Below are 27,284 nucleotides of genomic sequence, written 5' to 3' on the forward strand. Positions count from 1 at the left end.
GCGCGTGAGGAGCGGGTTGCGGGACGATGCCGGGGGCGCGGCGCTCGTTGGCCTCCCCGGTGGTGAGCGGCGTGCTCTGCCCCTGTGGCTCCCCGCGGGCCGCCGCCGCCGCGGCGCCCGGCTCGGGGGCGGAGGGCGGCGGCGGCGGGAACGCGGGGTCCTGCGGGCGGTCTCTGTGCGAGGCTTCCGAGCAGGACCGGCGTCTCCGCGCCCTCTTCCAGAAGCTCGACGTGAACCGCGATGGCGCTCTCTGCATCCACGACCTGGCCGTGGGCCTGGGCCGCCTCGGGCTGCACCGCACCGAGCTGGACCTGCTGGTGAGCGGCGGCGGGGCTGGGCCCGGCGGGGCTGCGCCGGGCCGAGGGGGCGGCGGGCCGCTGTCCTCGTCCCACGTCCGGCCCGCAGCGCTGGGCTGGCTCCGGAGCTCGGCGGGTTCCGCGGTTCCCGGGAGCGGGACGTGGGCGCTGAGGCCCCTTCGCTGCGCCTCGGCCGGGGCAGGGGCCCGCCGGGTTGGGGTAGCAGCGGCCTGTCGCATGCCAGCACTGGCAGCCCGGGGGAGCCGGGGTGAGACCAGGCACCGCGGGTCGGCACCGGAGGGGTTTTAAGCATTCCTCGGCATCTGCATGAAAGCAGCACTGCTGACCTGGACATCAAACCCGGAGCAATCGGCTTGCTTGTTACATGTAGGCATGTGCTGTAATAACTGCGGAAAATCAAGATTGAAAATGTCTTGTTTGGGCACGAAGAACCATAAAGAACATTCTCTTTTCTCCAGGTCCGAGGACTAGAAGCTTGCATGCTTACTTAAATTTCTAAAAGATTTTTTGGAAGGGATAGGTGCAGTCAGGTTGTGCAGCTTTCATTGCATCATTGCGTTTCCTCACATTAGTCTGTTCAGCACCATGTTGCTACTCAAGTTTCTTGCCCAAGATGGCTTATATGTGCCAAACTCACTTGTCTGTTTTAAAGGGTTTGAAATATTTTAAAACGTAGGAAGGCCACTGTGTTTGTACAGTTTGCACACGGAGTACATAAAACAGCGGACTGACGTTCTACTTCAGTCCTGGGAGCTGTGCTCTTTTGTGGCCACACAGCTCTTTGTGTGGTGCTGCATGCTGACTATTCTAGGCTTCAAGGTTCAACGTGATGTTGCTCTATTTAACTGTAATTAGTGCAATTTACATCTGTGTGTGTTGGAGTAATGGGCTTGTAGTCAGTGCTTAGTCTTTTGGATTTTATACGAAGGACCATAAAAAAGCTGAGTATCTTGGGAGGGTAGTAGATAAACAGATGGGTGCAGTCAGGGATGTGCCATGTCAGAATGCCTCAGTCCTGCAGCAGGAAGGAAGACCTTAAGGATAACTTCTGAGTCACTGAAAAGACACTTCATTCAAGTGACAGTTCTTATTCGCTCCTGGTTCTGGGAGTGGTGCCCCATTTGCATGCTTTAATTGCATGTATCTGTCCTTTCGGAGTTGCTAGTTCTTTTCTAACTTTGAATCTCTAACATTTTAACATCTAACGCTTCTTTTTGGTTGGCATCTTCCTTGCTGCTGTAAACTATGAGAGTTCTTTGGCAGTGTGAGGATCTTGTGAGTGGTTTAGTTGTGCCGTTTCTAAAAATAACGTTAGTGCCATGGTGATTTTCTGCTGTGCGCGTTTTGGTAATGAAATCTGATTATATCATATAAATCACCTGTGCATGCCCTGTGAAATGCTGACCTGCTGCCACCCATGGGTGCCGAATCCTTTACTTCTGGCAAAAGTCTGTCATCCACCAGAACGTTCTGTGCTTACACCTGCATGCCCGTCTCAGTTTGCATTCCCTTATCTTCCTGAGCATGTTATTTATCACAGTCTGACGTTCTGCAGGCTAGGAGGATGCACCATAAAACCAAATGCCTTTTTACTTCCCAGCAGATAGTTTCTTTGCTCGCCATGCTGTGGGAGCGGCAGAGAGGAACCGTTCTGCAGGGACTGGAACTGCTCTGTCGGAGGGAAGTGCTGTCTGGATGCTGCCTAACAATCCTGTCTTTCTGCTGAAGTTCTTCTCTGTCAGTATTCCTCAGCTCTTTGCTTCCTCTGCCTACTCTTCCGCTGCGCAGGAAGTGAGTGGTTAGATGAACGGAGTTTGCAAAGCATTGTTAGTATTGCAAAGCAATCCCCTTCAGCAGTGTAGAAAGTGTCCGTTGAGAATGAGGATGCAGAGTTTGAAACTCTTCAGTTCCAGTTAAAGATGTGGGAACAGTCCTCAGAGACCTGGCTAGAAAACTTCCGCGTTGTGTCATTTTTAGGAAAATCAAGTAACTTCCTGTTTCCCAGGCAGTTCTATTAATAAAGTCATTCTTTTTTCTGCCCCATCCTTAGCTAATAATGGCATCTTGACGCTTGGGGTAACTAATCTGAAGTCACGCTTGAGAGAAGTGCTTAAGCATCAAGATGAAAACCTTTTTGATGTATCTGACATGGTGTTTGGAGACCCATTTAGACATAAATCACATGGGTTGCTTGTGATTAGTAAATTACTTGGCGGCTGTGTGCATTTTATTTTTTCCTTGTGTGCAATAGTATATTTGATATGGGAGTTCCCTTCTAATGTTTGGGAGACAGATGGAGAAATTATTAGACTCGTAATGTGAGGTTATCACCAATCTTAGTTGTGAGTTGCTAATCTCTTTGCGTCAGTAGGCTAAAAGTCCTCGTGGTAACAATAATAGTTTTGGGCTGCAACTTGAAAAGAAAATGAGCAATATTTTGGCTCCTTCAGTGCCTGAGAGTTCTCACTGAGATAAAACCCTTTGTGGCATTCTTGGAAAATTGCTGCCTTCTGTTTTAGAGGTGGCCTTCTGTGGCGGGGGAGAGAAGGGGTTGTACTTAAATGTTCTTTGAGATGGAATTTGCTTATGTAAACGATGCATTTTTTTTAACCCATGCTGTTATCTTTAAACCATTTGCCAAATACACTGTACCAAATCGGTGAGCCTTCTAACGAAATGCCTGTTTGCACTGGTTAGCATGAAGCAATTCACATACTTCACTTTGCTTGAACAGTAAAGTGATAACCATGTGGAAAAATTTTTAAGGGCTTTGTTGTTCTGCTATGCAAAGGGGTAGTCTTCTACTGCTAAATTACATCTACTTCTGGTCTAGTCAGTCTCCTGTTACTACTACTTTGAGCTCTCTCATGAACATTATGGAACTGGCAATATGCACTTAATGGAAATATGAGTAGTTGAACTGGAACTATTTTTTCTACTTTGTATCTGGAGATGACGTATTGTTGAAAGGATGTGTAATGGTAGTATTTGTGTATTTGCTAATATAACTGTTCTACTGATCCCGATTAACTGCAGGGCTGGAGTGCTGTTCTAAAACCTCATCTCTGCTGCTGAAGTTTGGGACAGTTTGAACTGGTGGAATTATTCCCAGCTGCCTAGAGACAGACTGAAATGGTGAACTTTGTCTGCAGCTACCTCTTCTGTGGTGGTTCTGAGCATCTTCTGCTGGACTAATTCTCTCAGCTTTAAGAAACAGAGCAAACATAACTCTTGTCTCTTTTCAGTTACAAGTTTCTGGTTGCCTCTGCTGTAATGATGGTCATCTCCCTGGCCTTGTGATACTTCCTTCTCCCAAGTTCATATATGTGACTGCCTATTACTCCCTCGGTATCAGCTACCCCATGTGAAACTGCATCAACTCCCATTCTGCTGAAATCTTCACATCTGCTTTCATCACTTATTTCTTTGCCTGGTATCTCCTCTTTGATCTCCAAGTTCTGGCTGTCCAAATTCCCATGCAAGTTCTGTTGTTCACCTATCACATGTACTGAAGAAGCATAACTGCACTGCTGCAGCTGGACTCTGCAGTGTTCTGTTTGCTTCAGGCCTCTCCTCTGAACAGTTTTGCCTTTTTAAGTACGTCTCTGGACTCTTCCAGCTGTCAGAGAATGCTGTATCCGTGGTGTTCTGGGAGAGCTGATCATGAGAAACTTCTTCTATTGTAGCAGTTGCAATCATAAAGAAGTTTAATCTATTTCTGATCAATACTTTATCTTCTGTCATGACATCACTTAATTCTTCCTTTCAGATTTTTTTCCTGTAACTATTCTACTTTCCAAGACTTTTGAATACTCTGTATTACACTATGCATAATGTACTAAAATTCCTAGCAACTGTAAGGGGTAGAGGAAGCAGGGAATTTTTTCTGTGTGATGTTTTCACCTGTTTTCTGTTCACAGTCATCTAGAAAAGGAGGACCTGAGTTTTTATTCTGTTACAGAAGTGTGTTTATGATAAAAAAAGGCAATATTCTGATACTGTTTTGTAATTTAGACTGGAATATCTCACCAAACCTATATACATTCAGATAAAACATCATCATGGTTTGTATGTCTTGAATCCTGCTGGGGCAGTTGTGGAGCTTTTAGTCAGGCCTTTGTAATTCATCATGAAGAGTTGTGCAGCACAAGGTCGTATCAAACAAATGAACCTGTTAGTTTGAAGTTCCAGTTGATACCCTTCCTTCTGCTGAAAGGTATTTGCCAACAGCTTCTCAACCACCCAAAGGGCAAGTGTGGATACCCTGAACCAGTTTAACACAAGGTGAAACTCCTTTCAATAACACGTTAAATAACTCCATGCATTTATGTATAATTTTATTAAAATAGCAAGCAAAAAAGATCATATTTTCTGGGTCTGTAGGGAGTGGAGGCCTGTTCTTGCTCTTTGTAACTTACAAAATGTGTGGTTTGATGAAGGCCTCATTCTGATGCGCTTGGGAAACGTGGTGCAAGAGTAGAACTGTAGGTCAGTGATGGAGTTGTAGATAAGCCTTTAAATCTGTGGTAAGTGGATGAGCTGGTATGAGTTCTGGGTTCTGGGACCTCCTCTGATTTAGGTGTGCTAAAGACCCGAATGACCTCTTTGTGATCAGCCAAATGAGTTCTTGACAGCTGATGTAAAGACTGTGAGAAGAAATATAGGGGCTGGCTTTGGCCAAGGAAACTTCTCAGCACAGTGTTGGTTATTAATAGTCTTGGCCAGCAGCCTCCTAAAGTGAGAGAGAGCTTTGCTGGGTTGGAGGGTGCGCTGTGACAATGACTGCCCGGGGAGGCTGGCTGGCACCCTGGCTGCCTGCGTTGGTGGCTCTGCCTGCACCCAGCAGTTTTATGGGGGAGGGCAGGAGGAGGATGATGCTGGAGACCAGGGAATCTCACACCGCAATGGTGGAAGCCTTTCCTCAGGCTTGGTCTCTGGTCATCAGACCTGCCTTGGTGTGATTAATGTATTAAACTAGCAGTGTGCGTCCACTTGGTGTTCAAAGGGGTAGATAAGAAGCAAGTTTTTAGATGCAAATCGTATGGGAGAAACTTGCTCTTCCGTAAATTTACCTTGCATATAAACAAACAATTGTGGATTAAGCAAGTGTTGCTTTATGTTCGTGTACGTACAGGACTAGGTATGTAACTCTTGAGAGATGCAATCTTGGAACGTTCTTCCAGGATTGCGTTTTGTCCTACCTTGGCAACAAATTGGAGAAGCCTGGTGGTGCTCAGGTTTAGCAGAGACCTTTGTCCTATTTGCAGAGTGATAATGAACGAAGGATACTGGCTGACCTTTGTGAGACACAGATGCAATTTTGACTTGAGCATATAAATTTCAAATGTTGATGTTGTGTGAGAGCCTCTGTGCAGAAAGGCGCCCTGCATGTCGCTGATGGGGCCTTGCAGTGTTGTTTCCTGCAAGATGCTGCGTGTTCTGGACTCTTAGCGAAGTTTCACCCAGAGCCTGAGTGAAGTGAAACAACAAAACTGATCCAAAGCAACCAATTGTGCCTGTGTAGAATATGTAGCAGGGTTTGGTTTTTCAGCACTGTGTTCTGTAGAGTGTTATTTAGTTACCGGGGCTAGGTGCCTTGGTAAGAGGTGGAAAATGTCTTATCTGCATCTGCACTGGATTATTAGATTACTGAAATAAGCGCAGGTAAAAAAAACCCCAGGACTTCAGTATACTTGCTGTTTAATTTTTTTTAAAAAGAAACAAAACCAGTGATGAATCTGTCTGAATATTGAGCAGAACCCTTAAATGGTTGATGAGTGTTAATACAATGACATCAGAGCCGTAATAAAGACTTGGTCTCCTGTTTGAGAGCCTTAAAAATGGCGATGCTGCAGTTCCATGCTCTCGGTTGCATATATTATAATGTGATATGGCGTTGGGAGGAGGAGAGGGGAGGATTTTTTTTCCTTTCAGACCTACTTGTAGTAAATGGTAAATGAGTCTTTGTTCTTGTTCACGTCCTGTTGCTATATTCGTCCCTCTAAATGTGGGACATGAGCAACTTTAATGATGCCTCAGACTTTGTCTGGGGTGGAGAAGTGTAGCTGTGATAACTAGTGTCAATGTGGAAAAGCAGCAGAGATGTCAGGGTTTTTTTAAGTCACGTGTAGTGAGCTGCAGGGAAGCTTCTGGCCGTTAAAGTGGCTTGTAGTGGAGAATTCTGCTGTAAGAGAAATTACTGAAATTTTTAGTTTGTGAGTTGCTTGGAAAGGCAAAGCTGTTTGGTATGTGAACCTACATCGCTTAGCCGAAGGGGAGTGTGGGCTGGGTGAGAGCAAGCCTGGGCCCGGGCTGCTCAAGGGCCATCATTTCTTACTAGCTATTTTCCTGGTTAACTTTCTAATGCAGCAAGCATTGACTTTCTCATTTCTGAGTGCCAAGGATGCCCTTTCTCTTGGTCAATCCCCAGTTCTTCATGTGATACGACACGACCTCAGTGGAACTCGTTCTGGGCAATGGCTGTGCACTTCCCCCTCCCTGCCCAGCTCGCTCCGTATCCCTGCGTTTGGCACTGCCCCCCCGGTTGCCTTAATATGTCAGCTAGAATTGCTAATCACTTGTGCCAGGGTTCCTATAACGAGGTGACCTAGTGTTCGCTGAAATATGCTGTGTCACCTTAATATATTAACATAGTTGAGTGTCACTGGACGGTTTAATTATTTAAGCAGTGGTGGCCAAGACATTTAGATTTTATGGCGTGGTGCAAGAAGCACCGTGCAGGGTTAACTTTGGCTTTCTAAAAAGTGAGAACTACTTACCCTTTCCTCAGAAATTATATTTGAAAAGATAAGCGTTAACTGAAAGCATTGTGGTGGCCCGTCCCACAGCTGGGGCGGGCTGGGTGCTATCTCTAGGTGACAGGCGTGGGCAGCGCTCCTTGGGGTGCTCCCAGGGCAGCTCCCGAAGGAGATGAGTCATGGCTGATTCCTACGGGGTCACCTAAGGAAGAATACGACCGCAGTGGCAGCTCTTCCTGTGCCAGGAGGAGGAGAAGGGTCGTTGCTCTGAGTACAGCTCCCTTCCCTCTGCCTCCCTTTTCACCCTCCCTCTTGCATTTTTTACATGTTAGCTAGTTGTCTGGTGACCAGGCTCGCATTCTTGCTGGAAAATGCTGTGCATTTACTCAAAGTCTTCTAGAAGCCATCTTAAAGCAAATGGTCCAAGTCTGAATTAGTGCCCAGTACTACCAGACTGGAAAGGGCAAGCATCTGTTTGAAAACTGGAGTTTCAGACTTAGCAGGTACCAAGATGTGGCCTGCATGATGCTGCTGCAAGAGGATACAAGAAACCCTGGGTTTGTGGCTTAAAACAGATCCTCCCTCTGACAGCTTGCAGTACTGAGTAAAATATTGTTTTAATTAAGCAAAACATGTCACTCTCTTGCTGTTTCCTCTCTGCTTTGTCTCTGTTTGGATAGATTACATGACTTCCTTGTTGGCTTCTCCTCCGGCTATCTAATGACTACCTGTTTTGGTGGCGTGGGACTTTAAGGCTATCTGTCACAGGTACCCTGTGTGTGGCTGGTGTGCTGGCTGAGAGCCAGCTTTTGGATCAGTCTTACTGCTTTTCTGCCTCCAAAATCCTGGGCTTGGTTCATGGAAACACTGGAATTGGAGGGCTGACTGTTTCCTAATGAAGCTTAGGTTGGGAAAGCTGTTTCACTGTGGCCTAGGTGTTTGTTCATGATTTCTAGAAAAAGTGGATTTTTGTTCCTTATCCGTTCCTTTGTGTCACTGTGCCGGCTGGACTCAGGGTATTTACTGCATCTTTTCTTATGTGTGAATGATTGGCTTTGTGGTGGGGTTGGTAAGGTAATACTTCCCTGCAAATTCCCTGTAGGAGAGCAGTTGTCTTGCCTCTAGCTATAATCATCTTGTCGTTACTAGGTTTATTATTCTGACCTAATAAAATTCCCCGCTTGGTAAAAGAAATGCTTTTTTTTCCTTCCCTAAACATGATTAGAAAAGTCTGTAGTTCTCAAGGAGCTGTGTGGATTAGTGCTGTGGCAGAATTCCTCTGAGGTTTTCTTTAGTGAGGACAAAGGCCAAGGAAGCATTGCTGAGTTTCTGCTTTAATTGCACCCCAGGCATGTAATTTCTTGCACAAATTATTATTTTACTGTGGAATCTTTGCATAAACAAAGGAAGATGGGGTCCCTGCCATGCATGCACCACGAAAGCTATGCAGAGAAACTGTAAGCAATCGTGTCAGGTAACACCAGCTGGTTTAACGGGTCCTTGTGAGGAGCAGCCCAGCATGAAGTGGCCACTGAGGATAAATCTAAAGTCCCACTTGGGTGCTTTGCCTTCCCTGTGGTGGCTTGTAGCTCTGAGGCTGAGGGGCCTGTCTGCCTGCTGCCGCAGCAGGCAGCTCCAGTGCCCTTTCCACGTGCAGTCATGCTTTTTTGGACCATATCCATGAGTATCCTCAACTGGTTACCCCAGCAGAAAGCTCTGTAATTTTTGGCTGGGTTAATGAGGTTGTGAGGGGAGCAAGGTAAGTGCAGAGCTGATGTGGATGTGAGAGGACCTCTTTTAGCAGCCAGCACTAAACTTCTGATCGGTTTACTGCTTCTTGTGAAACAACAGCCTTAGGCTAATAGAAGTTGATTTTGAAGAACTGTACCCCGTTCAGAAAATCTGCTTTGCTCCTCCTCTGGCTTGAGAGCATTAGAAACTTTCAAATATCATCTTAAAGGGTATGATTTACTGCGTTTTAGAAGGTACTTAACTTCTGTGCTTGTAATTGTGATGACTGGCAGCAGCCTAAGGTAATGGAGACATGACAAAAATTCCTCACACTTTTTCTCCCCAAGCCTGGGCTTTTGACCACATCCCAAATAGAACGGGACTGTGCCATTCCTCAGAGAGGGACAAGGCTTTCCCACATCCTCACCCCAGTGTTACTGCCTCTGAATTCTGTAAATTTTTTCTATTTTGTTATGTTTTTTATTTTTAAAGGTAAAAAACGTTGTTGCGTAGTCTATGTAGGCCTTATAACTGAACAGCATTTTTTCTTCTTAAGTAATTCTGAAATGTCTTTGCAGAAGAATTCTTTTTTTTTAATGTCGTGTCTTCTATGTACTGGCGTCTCACTTTTTCCATTACTCAGGTTGGTCAAAGGAATTCACCATCAGCAAGTTCCTGAGCGTGATGTTCACTGTTCTTCCTCTCAAGTTTATTTGCACATTGGCTACTTAAAGCTTGCAGTCCTTCCAAGGTTTTGGATTTTGTTTTACAGATATTATATTATGAAAATGTTTCCTACAGTCTGTCACTCTCAAAAGTTAAAAGCTGGAAATTGAGGTGTTCTGCTCCCTGTGGATCTTGCTGTGCTACTGTGAGTAGGGAGCCCCAGGTGATGGAATCTGTGGTCTCTACTTAATTGTCCTGTATGTTAAAACCCCCAAACTGTTCTCTTATGGAAAAGTCATAATGCATTGGAAAGTGAGGCATGCAGTGCCCTCTGTAGATTTTTTTGGACTACAAAGTTGTCAGTACTTTGAGATGGAAAATGAGCCCTTACTGCCTCTGGGCTGCTGTTGTGCCTTGCTGGGCTGTGCCAGGTGTGGGTGCCTGGTTCCACCAAGGCGGGCTGGCTTTGCCAGTGGTGCCCGGACCGGGGGCCGACAGCCCCAGCCTTACAGCAGTGGCTCTGAGCAGTTGCTGCTGCGGTAGCAGAGGGAAACGACATTCCTTGTAGAAATTCAGGGAACGTCATGTGTTCTGTGCTTGATATATTGATACACACTTGTATTGCTGCTCTGGCTAATCCTGCCCTTGACTGTACGGTGACCGGCTCCTTCAGCAGAACTCGGCCTGTTTGACTAATAGGCGGTAGTTTAACCACAGCGTATTACATCTTGCACAGATGAATAGCCATAAACGCTGTGTAAGCGTGTCGCTGTGTTGTGCTGAAAACCAAATGGCAGAAGCACAATGCAGCACCAAAGGGCCATTGTAATGACGGATGAGACTATAATAGACCGGGGAGAGAGGGTGTAGTTAGAGGTTAATTCAGCCGTGGCTGGGAAAAGCCGGCTTCTCTCCGGAGAACCATCTGCTGCTCTAACAAAGCGCTGCTGCCGAGAGCCCGAAGCGGGTGCGTACCCGCCCCGCCGCCCCGCCGCCCCGCCGCCCCGCCGCCCCGCCGCCCCGCCGCCCCCGCCGCCCCGCCGCCCCCGCCGCCCCGCCGCCCCGCCGCCCCGCCGCCCCGCCGCCCCGCCGCCCCGCCGCCCCGCCGCCCCGCCGCCTCCTGCGCCGCGGGCGCGCTCCCGCCCGGCTGCGCGCGCCGCCGTGCACCGGAGCACCGCAGTGCTGGGAGCGAGGATTGGCTGGGCGCTGCTGCAGTGGGGATGCAGCCTGGGTGATCAGCCGCGCCGCTCGCCTGAGGTGCCGTTAGGATGAGCCGGGACGCGCGGGTTCATTGGCAGCTCCGAGAAGCTTCTCTCGGGGAGGTTCCGCTTTAGCTTTGCTCGTAAGCGCAGCGTCCTGGCTTCGCTGTCCAAGCAGTCTCCAAAGCTCAGCGTCTTGGCTTCTCCGTGCCAGGGGTCTTGGGCTTTGTCTGTTGCCATCAGATTTCTGAGGCTCTGGTACAATGAGCTGCTTGTCAGGCCAGGCACGACTGCAGTAGCAGCAATTTCAAAAGGCAGGAAGCGTCCGCAGGAGCGGTCTGTAAAGGATCTGAGCCCGTGGAGTCACTGGGCTGAACCTCCTGCTGGCTGCCGGGCCGGTTCCCATCTTGGGGGTGCTTGGTAGTGCAGTCACATCATCCCTGGCAGCGGGCAGCTCCTGAGCACGCAGGGTTTGCCTGCCTGGGATGGTCGCTGGAGCAGCAATGGTGCAGACCCTTTGGCATTTTCTGTCTAGCTTCCTTCCCAGGGCCGTATGCCAAGGTCCTGCAGATGAAAAAGTGGATGAGGCCAGAAACACCACCCCGCTTCCAGGCCCCGGGGAGAAAGGGCCAAAGATGTTGGGGAAGCCACAGGACAGAGGGACTGATCCCACTGAAAGGAGACCAACTATCCTACTGGTGGTTGGACCCGCAGAGCATTTTCCAAAGGTAACGGGATATCCAGGGGCCTGCGGAGGGGTTGGCGCACATGTGTGCGTGTGGCGTGCGGGGAGCAGGGGTGTTGCAGGTGCAGTGTGCGAGTAGCTGGGTATGTGTGTGTGTATTGGGGAGGGGGAGAGGAACAGGAAGAGGGAGCGGGGTCCAACGTGTGTGCTTGCTAGCAAGGAAACGTGGGGGGGACCATGGGAATGACTGTGAAGAGAGGAGGTGATCTAATAATTCAGACATGATGTTCAAAGGGGGGGGGGGGAAATGCTCTTTAGGGACAAGGGAATACGGGGTCTTGAAGGTTCCTGGGCAACTTGTAAGAAGCGTGACTGAGAGGGCAGGGGATGATAATGCAGGTTAGTGGCAAGTCCCACCCCTGCACTGGAGATCAGCAAAAGATCAAATAAATCCTAAAATGTTCCAGGCTCAGTCTCTGGTAATTTGGCAAGCGTCTGGAAAAACTTGCATGTTTTCAGCAAATGAGTAGCTGGCTGTATTATTTTAATGGCACAGCCCAGAAGAGAGTAAAGTCTGTCCCTGAGGAGAAGGTGGCATAAGGGAGAGACCAAAATCCGCGTGAGACTGGGAACTTCCCGAGGGGTTGGAGAGCTGGGAGGTGGTGGGAGGTGGTGGGCGCTTGCAATTGGCAGAGAATAAATGGTGAGGCTTTGTCGTGGGGGGGGGAGGTGAACAAAAGCTGCTTAGTTCAGTGCCTGGGCTCCTAGCACAGAGCTGGCTGACTGCGCTGCTGGTTTATTTTTCATGGGGGGGAATGCTGTCTCCCCTGAGGATGGTGCAGTCAGCTCGGACCACTTGTGGTTTAAAACCAAGGGTGTGACCTGGGATTAGGGGAGAGGGAGTTGGGCATAACCCCTGCAAACACTGGGAACACAATTGGGATAATGATGAAGGGCTGTAGCAGGGGTAGGGGTGCATGACTTGTGGGGTCCAGCTTCTTTGACAAGGAATCGGGCTTGGTTGTTGCTGCAAGCTTTCCCTCTAAAATAGGGGACAAACAGGTTTAACTTGTAGAGGGGACTAATGTCTGTTCTGCTGTGTTGAATGGAAAGAGGCAGGGTGGCATTTTGCATTCTGGGGAGCAGAAGCTGCTCCCTGCTTGAATCAGCCTGAAACACCTTCAGGGACTTTTGCCTTCATCCCTATTGTTGGCAGTTAGCACTGTGCATCCTTTTCAAAAAGAAGAGTGTGCGCATTTTGACAAGAGGAGGACTTTTGTGCACAGAGGTTGAAGAAGGACAGAGCCTCAGAACTGAAGGAGGTTATGATGAAAACCTTGAAAGCGTAGGGCTGAAAATCTCTGGTGTCTTCCAGGGAACAATGGTCCCTCAGTCAGGGAGAGTCCATCTGTTCACACCTGCAAATGAAGCCTTCTCTGAAAGCTGATACCAGTCTCCTCTTTCCTGTGTGACCCTGGAAAGTTTTACTGCACTGGAATCCTGAAACTGGCTAATGGAGAAATACCTAGAGGATAAGGACGTGGTAAAATGGAGTTATTGCCGCTTAGGAGGTAACTGTCCATCTGCTAGGAGGTTGTGACTGTGTAATTTTAGCCTGTCCTGATTGTAAAGTAAAAAGCACTGTAAAGCTCTTCTGTTGAGGATTATGCAGATATGTTTTACCTTGCAGTTCCAGCTGGCTAATACTGCATCCAGCCTTCATGGCTCAGCTGATGGACAGTAACTTCTTAAGCTGCAATGACTTGTTTGTGCTTGATCAGATATCTGTGTTCTAATTACCTGTCTGAAGGAGAAGTGTTGCAAAAAGTCTTGTACAGCCTTAGGGATAGATTATAAACCACTGTGAGCAAACTATTATTTGGTGATTAAAGAAAACATGGGGGATACATGGTGTTTGTTCTCTTGCCACTGATGGTCTGTGACCTTGGGAGATGTCTCTTGACTGGTATACCACTTTTTACAAAAACACCTGTAAGTATCTATTTGCTAAAAGCAGGCAAAATATCATGCCTGATACTGGGGTTACTGAAAGGAATTGACACGTATTGATAAACTTGACAAAAGTGCATCCTAGGCATGTCTCTCCAATCTCCATGGTGTTACTGGCTTGTTTCTGCTCAGATCCTGCTTAAAGATAGCGATTTCAACATGAGGCTGTTTCTGCAAATGTGGGAGAAAACACTGATTGCAAATATGATGCGTTGGCCCCTGGGTGTGTGTACACAGGAGAGAGGTATGATCTGCCCCTGACGCCACCACCTGGACTTGTAACTTTGGATCTGTGTGTTGTCAGTGGAACAGGTCACCTTTCCTGGTTACCTTTATGTCAAATACCATGTAGTGTTGTCTGCCTTCCCTGGTCTCTGTGCTTCCCCTTGCACAGTCGTGGCTGGCTACAGCTCTTAACGTTGCTGGAGTCTCTTAAATGATTAACTCCCCTCTTCGTATACTTTACACTTTTTGTTTGTGCTCTCCGAGGACTTTCCGTACTGTACAATTAATTATAAGCCAGTTTCCACAAATTAAAGAAAAACAAGTCAGCAGAACCTAGTGAAAAATTCGAGCAATAAAGGTTCTCTCTGGCCCACGGTGTCCTCACCCAGAAAGCTGTTTCACTGGTGAAGGAGGATGTTTGTTATGTAGCTGTGACGCTCACTGGCACTTGATATTTTTAGATTTTTTTTTTTTTAAATAAGCAAAGTGAATTCAAATAAGCAGCATACTTTTCTGCTCCTTGTATGGCTGCATCCTCTAACCCTTTGGGGAGGTACCTTCTGGAGCTGGTGTAGTAAACCGGTGATGAAGCAGAAGCCTAAAAGGCTTGGGAAAGTTAGCATTGGAACAGCAGGGTATTGAAACAGGTAACTGGTGCAGCATTTAAATTCTTACCAAATCCTATAAATAAAACGAAAATGAGATTGCAGCTTCCTTGATGACAAGAAAAGTGAGTCTTCTGTAGAAGGAAGATGGACGCATCTACTGTTCCTTTTAGCAGAAGAGGGTTTTAGCTGGCTTCACATTGACCAAAAATGTGTAAGTCCAGCTCTCTCTTCGTTGGCAGAATTTTTGGATAGAAGAAGTATCAGGGAGGACCGACTTGAAAGGACTGACTTTTTTTGGAGATCTGTGCCCTGTCCTTGGTTTGATCAGGAATAGACAGTGCTAATGAGGGATGTACTGTCCGTAGCTCATGTCTGAAGGCCTGGGGTGGGTGTGCTGCTGCCTGCAGGGGCTGGGGCAGTGGTACAGTTGACCCCACACTGGTCATGTTCCAGCAGCACTGATCCCTGCAGCTTTGGAGAGCTGTCTTCCAGGTTTATCAGATTTTTTTTTTTCTTAGGTGGATTCTAAAACCTTGTTAATGCTTAAGTTCCCTTTGTCATTAGAACCAGAATTGCTGGTATAAACTTCATTTGTAATCTGTCTTTCCTTCTTAGCTTGCTGTTCTGTAATTAATACCCTGCTTAAAATCAGCTTTCTTAACCTCATTACCTTTCTCTTTTCCTCTGATGTAGGTAGTAGGGCTTTTTTCCTAAAATGTGCAGATTTTGCCTTTTGTCTCTGGCTGCCAACTCCAGGCAGAGTTTATTAGGAAAATCTGCATCACGTTGGCATAGCAACTGAACTGCCAAGCAGCTATAATAGTGATGCTTGGCAACTCGTGGGAAGGACTACAGAGAGTGTTAAGGCTTGGTAGGGCAATTTGAGTTACATTTGTTCACTTACTACCGGGAGCTGGGGGAGAGCTGCTCGCCTCGGTCAGGCTGGAAGGTGCTTGCTGCTGGCTGGTGCTGTGCAGCAATTAGCATGCTGCTTGCCGTGAGACTTGCTGGGAAGGCTGGGGTGTGCTGTTGGTGTGCATGTAGTGAGCTGCTGCAGCTGATCTTTAAGAGGATCTGTAGTCTGAGAAGATCCTATTTTCGTGCGGAGAGACGTCAGCAGGGAGTAGGTTAAGCCTGGTTAGGTAACGCAGCAGTAGTGCCATGGTAGGTGAGGTGCCTGGGAGAGGGCGTAGGAAACCCTTGTAGGGCACGATTCTCAAGGGTACTGAATTGCCGTGAGTTGTGATCTATTAAGATTTGAAAAAAAAAAAAATATCCTTGAATAAACCCCCAGATTAAAAAATATTCCCAATTTGTGTGATTAAGATGCAGCTCCACAAACAGCTTATTACAGACCTTGGCTTTTCTTTAGAGAATGAAATAACCACGGTAAAGACGTAGAGGCCCCTTGTGCATTCAGATCTGAGGAGGGAAATGCTTATTGGACTTTGTGCTGGCCAGGCAATCTGTCTGAACAGAGCAAACACAAGAAAATGTTGCTGTGTCCAGCGGTGGGGAAAGCTGTTAGCTGGACTGGCTTAGACCAGTTTAGCAAACATGCTGGGTTACTTCAAGCGCAGGCAGGATTAAAGTGTGTTGGTTATTGGCTATGGCTCTTTGTGTACTCCTGGTATGATAGCTTCTCTTTGATGAATATCAAAACTATATTTCAAAATTAATGTTAGTAATTCTGTACTGAGCAGCATTGTTACCTACTGCACTACTCTGGTACTCTTTCTGTAGAGCCAGGTGTTAACCTGTACATCAAACTCCACTAAATGCTCAGGAGCCTTTAATTATATCTGCGTTAAATGATGTGTGTGCCATGCTCCTGCTTCAGCCTGGCCTTCTCCTGACGAAAGCTCAGGAACTCGCTTACAAAGTGGTTAAATGGTAGAGACTGGTAAACGTTGTTCTGCCCAGGCCACTTCTCATTATAGCGCATATCTGACTGCAGTGCTTAATTGTAGTTGGAAGAGGAGGAAAAACTATTAGGCTGGGGTAGCTGCTGTGCAGATGCTTAGCTATGAGGCTTTGAAGCAGCTGGGTCTGTTTTGAAGCCTGCCCTTGGTTTTGGTGGGTTCTTGGGTGTTTGGTGCAATGGCAAACTTTCCCCACAGGCTTTATTGCTGCCTGTGTTAATAACTTGGCGTGCTGCAGAGGTGGTGAGCGTGGTCTGCAGGGCTTGCCTGCTCCAAGCTGGCACAAGTGGTTTTGGGAGAACTTGCAAGCAAAGCCAATCAACTCGGGCATAGCAAAGTAACCTTAGAAAAGTGGAATTTCAAGGCTTTTGCTTAGTCTGGATGTCCTGAATATGTCTGAAAGCAGTAAGTGGCTGACATCCTGCTCCTAAGGTGGTTTTAGAGGAAGAATTTTTTGGTAAGGGGAAGACAGTGAGAGCCCTTCCGCGTTGTATGATGGGAGAGGTTATGATCAAGACTGGTCCCTATTGTGCTGCGTGTGTAAATCCTCAGAGGGGTGAGAACGGGGTCAGGAAGGGCTGATCGGATGTAGGGAACAGCAAGTGAGTGTCTCGGATGTTGGCCAGAGCCTCTTGGGTTAAAGGAGACTATCGTTAAGAGTTAAGTTGTGGTGAGGTGATGTAAGGTCTCTGGGCTTAATGGGAGCCTGGTGTTGAGCAATGGGAGGCAGCTGGGCAGTGTGGGACAGGACTGTACAGCCACGGTTTCCCTTTTAAGTAGAAGGGCTGGGCTTGTACAGCCAATCCCACCGGAGCCAGCTGCCTCATAGGCATGTGTCATGGGGCTCTGCTGGCATTTCCTTCCCACTAAGCGCTGAAATTAGCTCAGGGGAGTCATTCAGTTTTACTTCCCTTCCTGGCTGGTCTGAGCAGGGCGGCTCAGCAAGATGCTCTGCCTCTGTCTGTATGTGCCGGTGTTCGGGGAGTCGCAGACGGAGTTTCAATACTTTGAGTCAAAGGGGCTGCCAGCTGAACTCAAGTCTATATTCCGACTCAGCCTCTTCATTCCTTCCCAGGAGTTCTCCACTTACCGCCAGTGGAAGCAGGTATGGCCCCGAGGGAGGAAGGGGGGGGAGCGAGCAGTGGAGGAGTGGTCATGGACAGCATAGACGTGCTTCCCTTGCCCCTTGGCAGGGATTGCTGAAGCAGTGTGGAGCCGACCGTTTTCTTTTTTATTATTTTGGTTTGAATTGGGCGAGATCTCGGTGCCTCTAAGATTGCTTAAAGCAGTTGATTTGATGCAAGTTAAATAGAAAAAGGTGGGTTTTCTTCTGCTTTAACTGGTCTGCGCAAATATGGTGTTTCGCATCCTCTTCCTTTTCCTCCTTCTTGCACCTTTCTGCCTGCCTCCCTTCTGACAAGGGGCGTGTAATCCCGTGTCAGCTTGAGCTGATGCGAGTCTCACCGTGGTGAAGTGAGCTGGTTTGTGCTGTGAGCAGGAGGGCAGCTCTGTGCGAGTGGTGTGGCGGTGGTGGAGTGAGCCAAGGAGGTTGTGCAAGTGTTTCCTTTGCTGCAGACGGGAGATGCACTAACCCGGCGGAGCGCTCTGGCTGACTCTGTGTCACAGCCTTTGCTTTCAGCTTGCTGCTGCTGGTGTGATTTTCGTGACCAGGTTGTCAAAAGCCCAGGCAACTGATTTTTGAACAGCAAAGCTGGATAGGCTTTTTATACCTTTGTGCAGACAATACAAGCAGGGGTTGTAGCAGACTTTAAGGCGTATAAGGACCCAAAGTGCGCAGCAAGGGCTGTGCGTTATGCAGGTGACCATAGAAACATCTGCAGCCAGCATAGCTGTAAATGACCAGTTCTGTCTGTGGATTTTGTATTTGCTGTTAAAGGCGAAGAGCTGCAGGCAAATACTTGTTCGTATCGCTGGAGAAGATGCTGGGAGCTTGGCTTTCTCACCCTTCACACGCACGTTGTGGGTTACTGTTTGACAGGCTTGCAGCATTTTTCCTTTGCGATCGTGGAGGAAGAAGGCCAGCAGAGCAAGGCAGCCTTTCTTACCTGCGGTCTCTGATCACTCATCGCACATCTCTGCGGTTGTTGGCGTGCTGAGAGAGCCGGAGCAGTTGCACTGTCACATCTCTCTTACAGTGCTTTCGAATTATTAATGCCTGTCAACTGGTATGGGGGTTGCCAGCCAGAGGGAAGCCCTGATTCAGCTGTTCAAGGCCAATCTGCTGACATGTGAGGGGTGTTGGTCTATCTTTAGCCCACAAGTTGAATGTGGGGTCATATCTGAACTTTAAAACAGTCATATGATAAATTGCAGGTTAGGAATACCAGGCATACCTCAAAGGTCAGGACAGCTGGGGCAGCACTTTCTTATTTAAGGTTCAGAAAACAATTAGGAATAATCCTCATGGCATTAGTGCTAAAGTGACAGGACTTGGTGGAGTGAGAGAGAGTGAGTTTTAATAGCGAAGTATTTAGTATTGAAGTAATTAAATGCCATTGAAACAGAAGAGTTAAGGCTTATGAAGGGGACTGGTGCTCACAGGCCAAGGAAACACCACAAAAGCTTATGTTTCCCTGTTACCTTTAAAGTCTACATATTGAACAAAATATTGGTGAAAAGAGGGTTAGCTTAGTGTTCAATCTCGGCTCAGAGCTTCCTTAACAACCCACCTGCTGTTCACATAGATTTACATAAATTCACGTAAATTTAGGTGCTGCAGTAGGCTGAAACACACCTCATTTAGTGCAGCTCAGTGATTCATCTTGAAAAAGACTTACAAGCTGTCGAAGGCAAGTGACTGAACAAGAAGGGGAATAGGAACTCCCTGAGCCGCATTCCTGCAGCCTGGAGATCACCTCTCCTGTCAACAAGTAGCCACGTGCCCTTAGATAGGACAGTCCGTCTGCTATTGCCCCATGCTGGGGTGAGTTAATTAGTCGTTTACCTTGTCCTAGATGTCTGGCACAGAGTCTGATGTAGATTTCAGCTGTCCTACTAAGAACCTTTTCTTGTTCTATATGCATCTTGTGAGAACTTGTATAATTAAAGCATATAGCTTCAGGGTGCCTAAACCAGTTCATAGGGGTTTTTATCTTTGCCTGTGTCCACTAGAGCTGGACAGGCTTTTTCTGGTTGGAGTTAGTTATTGCCAGAGGGAGTTGACTTCTCTAAGGATCGTAGTAGGCATGAAATTCCTTCTCCTGTTCAGGTTTTTTTTATTGCCTGAAGTTTTGTGACTCACTTTTTTAATGCAGATCTGTTGCCTCGTACTTAGTTCAAAAACCTCCACAAGGGCTTTGTAAGGTGTTAATCAAGACACAAGGCTTGATTAGACACGTGATACTGGCAGAGTATCTCTGATGTAAGCATGAGGCATTTCATCTGTGTCACTCTTTGGGAGACAGTTGCCTGGAATCAGGTGACTTTTCTGCACTACCGCTTTGCTCAAATTTCTTTGAGGAATTATCATAATTCTGTTGGCTGCTTTCTGGAGGAAAAAGTCAAAGTAGTGTAGGAAATGATCTTTAAATATGGTAGAAGGAGGGACAGATCTGTCTGAATGAACAGAAGAACTGACAGTTTTTGATTGTTTTCTGAACAGAAAATTGTGAAGGCTGGAGACAAGGACCTGGATGGACAACTGGATTTTGAGGAATTTGTTCACTATCTCCAGGATCATGAAAAGAAGCTGAGACTGGTCTTCAAGAGTTTGGATAAGAAGAATGATGGTAAACACCTTTTTCATGCTCATGAGTAGACTACTGCATGTGTTACCTTGTAATATGTGTACTTGAGCTCACTGGTTTATCTTTGCAGGCCGTATTGATGCCCAGGAGATTGTGCAGTCTCTCCGGGACCTGGGAGTCAAGATCTCTGAACAGCAGGCTGAGAAAATACTGAAGAGGTGAGGATTCAACTGGCTTTTCTGTTTTACTGTTGAGGGGGTTAGAAGGAAATGTAGGGATATGGAACTCATCTCCTCCTTCTACCCTGTACATGCTTTCCAGAAGCTTCAGCTCTTTTGCCTTTTACTCTTAATTTTGATTTTATTTTTTTTCCCCCCCATGAATTGACACTTGTAAGGTTGTAATGCATTAATGGAGAGTTATTGTCAGTCTCTTTATCTTCCTGACCTGTTGTGGGGAAGTGCTTGCACCTGACCTGATTTGCATCCCTGTCTGATTGTCCTGCTGCCCTGGGCTTGCTGCTTTGGACACGGACTGTGCAGTTGCTCTTTGGAAATGCTAAGTGCTTTATGCATGTGGCACTAACATGTTAACAACCACTTATTTGTGCTGTTTTTTCCTCTTTCTTTCCTCTGCTACCTTCCCTCTATGTGTTTGCCTGTGTGTCAGAATAAGGACGGGACACTTCTGGGGTCCTGTCACCTAGTAAGTATTATTTTCCCTTCAGTGTCAGTTACGTCCCGAAGTTTGATAGGAGGGGGTGCCACTACTGTGGGTCAGTTAAAGGGGAGAGAGAGGGAAGGAGAAAGGGAGCCCAATTCTACCTCTCTGTAGTGTTCGGTGAACAGAAGCTTTCCTAGTTTTGTCTTGTGTCTCTTTAGAAGTCTTTTAGTAGTTGCTTTGCAAAGCTTTTTTTGATGTAGGCCTGAATAATCAAAGGGAAGGGAAGGAGGAATTTGTCACCCAGTGGGAGCCTGTACTCATCTAATGATAAATCTTTTCAGCATGGATAAAAATGGGACAATGACAATTGACTGGAATGAGTGGCGAGACTATCACCTGCTGCACCCAGTGGAGAACATTCCTGAAATCATCCTGTACTGGAAGCACTCCACGGTATGAAATAGTTCCTCTGCAAAGGTCCTGGTCCTTCCCCAGCTTCTCAGTCAGTCCTGACCCCCAGTAGCTGCTATCAGCAGTCCCTATCTTTCTCTTCATGGTTCAATAGCTGCCTTGTAGCCCTAGAAGCCCGATTGCTTCCTGTCCTGTCCTGTTATCTTGCCACCTATCACTGGCACAGCTCTGAAGCCTCTGGCACAGGTGATAACAACTGCACGTTCTGCAAGAAGATGAGGGTGTTGGCTTGGCTTGCACCTCCGAGAGCTCGTACCAGTGGCCAGCCCCTGCTGGTTCAGGACCTGTTAAGACTAGAAGTTGACTTGACAGGCAGCCGTCCTTCTTGGAGATATTTCAGGGTGTGTAAATAGCATGTGACGAGATTAAACTGGTTGCAAGCTTGGAAGGTTCCAGAGAGGTCCAGCTTTTTTGCCGTACAGCTGCCGGCACTTGGTAATTTTGTTCCTTACTATGATCTGTAGTGTTTTAATGCACATGAATGTTGAGCAGTTGAAGCTGCTTTGACAGAAATAGTGTCAGGTTCCCCCGTGACATGCTATAGCAGTGGCAGTTCCTGTGGCCGGACGCAGCAGTTAATGACTATAGATAAACTGCTGGAATAAGCATAGCCAGTACTTCGGCACTTAGCACTGATAAAGAACCGTAAAACTTTGTCAAGATCACTAGTTGCTGAAACATTTCTCGACACTTTATACTTTTGCAGATCTTTGACGTAGGAGAGAATTTGACCGTCCCTGATGAGTTCACAGTGGAAGAGAGGCAGACAGGGATGTGGTGGAGACATCTGGTTGCAGGTGGAGGTGCAGGCGCCGTGTCCAGAACCTGTACAGCTCCCTTGGACCGCTTGAAAGTGCTCATGCAGGTATGATGGAGCAGTTACGGTTTGTTTGAATACCCAGGTGGATTCCTTTAATGTTCTTGGATGCCTGGGAGGTGATAATGTTTGTTGACACAGTACAGCGGGCTGTCTAGGATTGATCTCATTGTTCTTGTATTGTTATTTTTGAAGACTTTTTGGGTTATTTGAATGGTCAAAGTAATGTTAAAAACTTATCTTTCATTGACTAGAAAAAAATGTAGAGAATCTTTTGGGAGGCAGACATGTGAAAACTGTCAATAGTTAAAGGGCTTTGTGGTTCAGAGTACTGGAAAACTTGGGTTTTGGTGAAACAAGTTCTTAGTCTTGTGTTGCTATGAGACACCCTGAGGCCATTGTAGCGTGGTCAGCTGGCAGAGCTCATACTCAGTATAAGAAGTATTATCATCATTAGAAAGGAGTTAGAAAAACTTGAATTTGACCGGCTTTGTCACTGTACCTGCTCTTGAGCCGGCTGAGAAGTTTACCCTGGGTAGCTGGTCTTAGACTGGGTGTTGCCTGTTTTAAACTTTCCTCCCATTCCAGAGTGAGATATTGATTAATTTCATTAGTTAACACTAGACTTTGCAAAAAAGAAAAGAAGCTTGCTTTCCTATTGTAGAAGTTATCTGGAAGGGATTAAAGCCTTGGCAAATCCCTGGGTAAACAAAAAAGCGCCCTTTTGTCCCTGGATTACAGAAAAAACGTAACACTGTCGTAATCAGGGCTGGAAATAATCCAAGCTTGCATGCTCTCTCTCCCCAGGTTCATGCCTCCCGCAGTAACAACATGTGCATCGTTGGCGGTTTTACTCAAATGATCCGAGAGGGTGGACCAAGGTCACTGTGGCGAGGGAATGGCATCAATGTGTTGAAGATTGCACCAGAATCTGCCATTAAGTTCATGGCCTATGAGCAGGTGAGTAAAGGGGCACAGACAAGTCTGGCTGCAGAAGGGCTTGGAGAGGGACAAGCTTAAAAAAAAAAAAAAAAAAGATGGCTGAGGGTACTCAGCGAGCCTCAATGTCTGTCTTGGCTTCCACAGATCAAGCGGTTCATTGGGACTGACCAAGAAATGCTGAGGATCCACGAGCGGCTGTTAGCTGGGTCTCTGGCTGGGGCCATTGCACAGAGCAGCATCTACCCGATGGAGGTGAGGCGGGTGGCTGATAGTCCAGCCCGTGAGGGGTCATGGCAAGGTTCAATGGGGAAATGTGGGTAGCACATCAGCACTACGACAGCATAATTAATGAATTCTTCGTGGTGATGTGGAGTAATATGGCTGACATGACGCTTGCTGTAGTCCTGCCCATCATGCTCTGAAGAATGACATTGTCTATAGATTTTTCTCCTATTGATTCTCCTGTAGGCCTTCATTGGTATTTATTCTTGTCTTCTAGGTTCTGAAAACACGGATGGCTCTAAGGAAGACAGGACAATATTCAGGCATGTTGGATTGTGCCAAAAACATCCTTTCGAAGGAAGGGATGGCTGCCTTCTACAAAGGCTACATCCCCAACATGCTGGGAATCATTCCGTATGCTGGTATTGACCTGGCAGTCTACGAGGTATGAAATCTTTAACTATTGTAGGGCTGTGCTGCCTGTGTAGCTTTATCACTGTCAGACCTGTCAGTTACTACAGTTTAATTTATTGAAGCTTTCCTGATCAGCCTGATGGAGCACAAATAGATTTTTTTAACCTAAAACGGCCTAAAAGATAATCCGATACAATGATTCTCCTTTCCTGGTCAACATCATGCATGGTCCCTTGTTTCTTAGGAGAAAGTTGCAGCACGAAATTAAGGAAGGGATTTTTCCCAGGCACTAAAGTAGCAGTAGCTCAAAAAGATTTGAGAAGCCATGTGCTTCTGGCTGAATTGGCACTCGGCTTTCTGGGCCTTTACACTAGATCTTTTATGTAACGTGATGTTCTTTTGATTGCCTCTTCACTGTTAACATCTGGCTTGATCCTTCCAGACACTAAAAAATGCCTGGTTGCAACGCTATGCTGTCAACAGCGCTGACCCTGGAGTCTTTGTTCTGCTGGCTTGTGGCACCATCTCCAGTACCTGTGGACAGCTTGCCAGTTACCCACTGGCTCTTGTGAGGACGCGCATGCAGGCCCAAGGTGAGAATTTCTGGGAACTGTGGGGACTTGTGTCATGGTCTCTGAGCAGGGTAAAGGTCCTCCAGCGTAAACATTGCAACAGCAGCCTTAACTGGCCCGTGCAGCTAAGCAGTAGGCTGTTTGCTGTGCTGTAAGAGGACAGGATGGACTTTGTGCTGCCCTTAGCATCTGGGGCCAGCCGCCTCCAGGACAGAGGTTCTGTTTTGCTCAGATCAAGAGTTTTGGGCTGAGGGCACCTGTGGAGCAGTTTGACAAAATGGCTGTGATGTGCAGCGTGGCTATGGCTTGCTGAGAAGTTAGGTGCTGTTCCCCATGAAGCACCTTTGCTCTGTGAGCATCCACAGGAAGCATGTGAATCAGAACTGCTCTTTGAGACAGGTGTTACCTTTAAAGTGTTTTCACCACGTAGGCTGTATTATTTATTGTGGGTTTTGCTATTGCAGCTTCAGTGGAGGGTGCTCCCGAAGTGACGATGAGGGGACTGTTTAAACACATTCTGAAGACAGAGGGAGCGTTTGGTCTTTACCGGGGTCTGGCGCCGAACTTTATGAAGGTGATCCCAGCTGTAAGCATCAGCTACGTGGTTTATGAGAACTTGAAGATGACTCTGGGCGTGCAGTCACGGTGACCACAAGATGCCGAGGACTTTGGACTCTGAAATCTTGGGGTGCAATCCCAAGACGTATAGCCATCTCTCATTCTGTGAATGTGTTGACACTAAGCTGACTAAGCAAAGCTGTGAAATCTCAGATAGTTTGTGAGTCAGTAAGGGGAAGGGGAGGATCTGGTGTCCTTTGCCATCTTGCTACTCAGAGCTCCACAATAAACCATCACGTGGTCCTTTTTGGACCTTTTAGGAGACCAGGAGGTGAACTCCTGGGAGAATTCTAGGCACAGGTTGCTGAGGTCAGTTCCCAGCAGTATGGCAGAGTAGCAAAGATTTGGGTAACAGATCTGCTTTCAGTGTTGTGTGTACAGAGCTGTTCGCCTGCAGATGAGCACCTTCTGACTTGCTGAAAGAGCTTCTTTTTCCATTCAAAGAGCTTCTTTTTCCATTCAGTTGTTAACTTCCTACCTGTTGTTTAAATTTGTACAAACCTTGTGTAGGAGCTGCTGCCACACCAGGCTTGTTATTATGTTTACATATATTCCTTTGGGTAGGAGACATTAATGTTCTGCTTCCAAGACTTGACATGAGATATAACTTTGAACTATACCGGTTTTGAGGGCTGGTGGGCAGTGGTTTATCCAGTCAGGCTGAAGGTTACTTAGGCCAGCCTGATGAAGAATTAGGATTATTTATTTTTTATAGGTTTAAGTGTGTCTCATAAATCCACTAACAAGATGCACTTACTAACAGAAGCAGCAGACTAGAGCCTGCATGCCTGTATCCTTTGCATGCCGGGATTGGCTTGTCTTATACTCAGCAGGGGCTTGGAAAGGGGAAGGCGGGAGAGCCCTGGGTGGGCTGGCACCTTGATGCATGGCTTTAGTGAACAAAAGACAGCGTTCCACAGCTCCTGTGCAGGCGTGCTCCCAGCACGACATGAGCCCCTGTGCAACATTGCATGGACCTCTGAATTCCATTCTGCCTGCTGCCAAGGGTAGCCGGTGGACCTTCACCAAGCCCCGTGCCTACGCTGCTATCTATCTCTTTAGACCTCTTTGTAGATTGATGTTCAGGTTTGCGTTAGCGGAGTGGAGTCCCCAAGCCAGGAGTATGCTGTGGGAAGGGGTGTTAGGGGCTGGTTGTCACTGGGGGAGGTGAGCCTTTAGTCCTGAAGACATGCTTGCTTTTGTTTCAAAGGGTGCTTTTCGTAAGGCTAAGGGAAAGAGATGGCTTTAAAATTTCTCTGACCGCATTATGGGCTACTTTAGTTGATAGGATCTGGCTTCTGAGGCCTGGGAGATCCTCACACAACTTTTCATTTTGAGCAAAATGGACCAGCGTTTCATTCCACTATTTTACTGCTTAAAGCGTATTTATTTTGTATTTATTTGAACAGAGTTATGTCGGACTATTTTTATAGACTTGTTTAAATATTGTTACTGTGCTTGTTTTTCTCCTGTTTTAAGAAGTTCTCTATTTGTTCTCGTACATCACACAGCTGAGCCATGGGGAGGGGCACTAAAGTTGCTTGTGTACCTTCCCTTTGGGGCTTGAGCTGCCTTTCCCATGCCTGGGGTTGTTGCTAGAGGACCTCGGCCCAGAGAAATTCTGTAGCGAGAAGCCATAGGAGAGAAGGGAGCAGGTAAGGAAGCAGTACCTTGGGAGGAGGGAAGAGGGTGCACTGTGAGGCTCGCCTTACTTTGGAATTGCCTCTGCGCACCGCTAGAAGGCTTTCAGGTGAATGGCTGAAGTTGGGAAGTAGAAGGTCTGTGAATGTTGGGTGTCGATGGTTAATTGAGAGTGAGCTTGGGGAATTTTTAGGTAAGGGGGGCGGGGAGAAATCTCAGGGACTGAAGAAAACACAGGTTTCCAGAGAGAGAGGGAAACTTGCACTTGGACACAAGCTGCTGCCGTTGTGCTTTGAGGCTGAATCAGCAGACCCTGCTGCTGAGCCAGTGCTCTTCACATGCAAGGTGGGCACCGTGGGGAAGCGTGTGAGGAAGTGGGAAAGGACTTGCTAGCACTCAGCAGCTGCTTTTTTTGCTGACAGATTTTGGTGGTTTGTGGAGAGCCTTTCGGGAGAGGCTCTGCTTTGACTTTACTAGTGCTGTCAGTAGTTAGCCACGTGGAAATCTAGCCTATCTGGATTAGCGATACGATTTTTTTTCCACCCCCCTCTTCTTGAGACCAGTCATAAATTCTGCAGCGGCTCCTTCCTACCAGTGTGGCCTAATGGGAATATGAATATCAGAATGCAAAAATCAATGCAAAATGACAACCATCTTTGTAGCTATAACCACAAATTGTTATAATGCAAATCTAACTCGGATTCTTCATGTAGGGAACAGTCTGCTAATAAAGGTCTGTCAAAGAGATACCATGTGTCTGCATCTCTTTTTTGGTATGGTTTATCGGTGCTGTTTGTGGCCAGACTGTTCTTGGGATGATTATCACCAAAGATGCTGGCACTGGGAAGGATCATCCCTGTGTGGACCTGGGAGAACAGAATTCTTCTTAAAAGGCAAAACCAGCAAAGCTGAGGTCAAGGTTAGTGATGATGGTGATGAGTCAGGGACGTTTGGATTCTGTTAACCTGTCTGAGTGCTGCTGGACTTTGCTCGTCTGTGCAGTATCCATAACTCTGTTCAGAGAAGTGAGTTTCACAGGAAAGCTGGAAGCTCTGCCATTCAATTACGCCCTCGAAGGAACCTGGCTTATATTATA

The 27,284-nt window shown here is 47.1% G+C and overlaps 1 protein-coding gene across 6 annotated transcripts; it reads left to right on the top strand.

Annotated features, from left to right (window-relative positions):
• Window positions 1-6: 6 nt before the first annotated feature.
• SLC25A25 (solute carrier family 25 member 25) lies at window positions 7-26,935 on the top strand. 6 transcript variants are annotated; one of them, XM_040605564.1, is made up of 11 exons: window positions 7-317; window positions 19,744-19,870; window positions 19,959-20,046; window positions 20,498-20,533; window positions 20,833-20,944; window positions 21,669-21,827; window positions 22,587-22,739; window positions 22,866-22,973; window positions 23,221-23,388; window positions 23,800-23,950; window positions 24,394-26,935. In XM_040605564.1, the coding sequence occupies exons 1-11, from the start codon at window positions 27-29 to the stop codon at window positions 24,576-24,578; spliced, it is 1,578 nt and encodes a 525-aa protein (XP_040461498.1). In that variant the 5' UTR covers window positions 7-26; the 3' UTR covers window positions 24,579-26,935. The 6 variants fall into 6 exon arrangements, with proteins under 6 accessions (XP_040461498.1, XP_040461499.1, XP_040461501.1 ...); XM_040605567.1 differs by lacking the exon at window positions 7-317 and adding an exon at window positions 10,694-11,399; XM_040605569.1 differs by lacking the exon at window positions 7-317 and adding an exon at window positions 16,036-17,226.
• Window positions 26,936-27,284: the final 349 nt, after the last annotated feature.

Source organism: Falco naumanni, chromosome 9, assembly GCF_017639655.2.
Source record: "Falco naumanni isolate bFalNau1 chromosome 9, bFalNau1.pat, whole genome shotgun sequence".
Taxonomy (NCBI): domain Eukaryota; kingdom Metazoa; phylum Chordata; class Aves; order Falconiformes; family Falconidae; genus Falco; species Falco naumanni.

Excerpts from the sequence above, each read along its gene's own strand:
- SLC25A25 (XM_040605564.1), top strand. The coding sequence starts at position 27 with ATGCCGGGGGCGCGGCGCTCGTTGGCCTCCCCGGTGGTGAGCGGCGTG. Across the intron at positions 318-19,743 it reads GCACCGAGCTGGACCTGCTG|AAAATTGTGAAGGCTGGAGA; the intron begins GTGAGCGGCGGC and ends TTTTCTGAACAG. Across the intron at positions 21,828-22,586 it reads GCTTGAAAGTGCTCATGCAG|GTTCATGCCTCCCGCAGTAA; the intron begins GTATGATGGAGC and ends CTCTCTCCCCAG.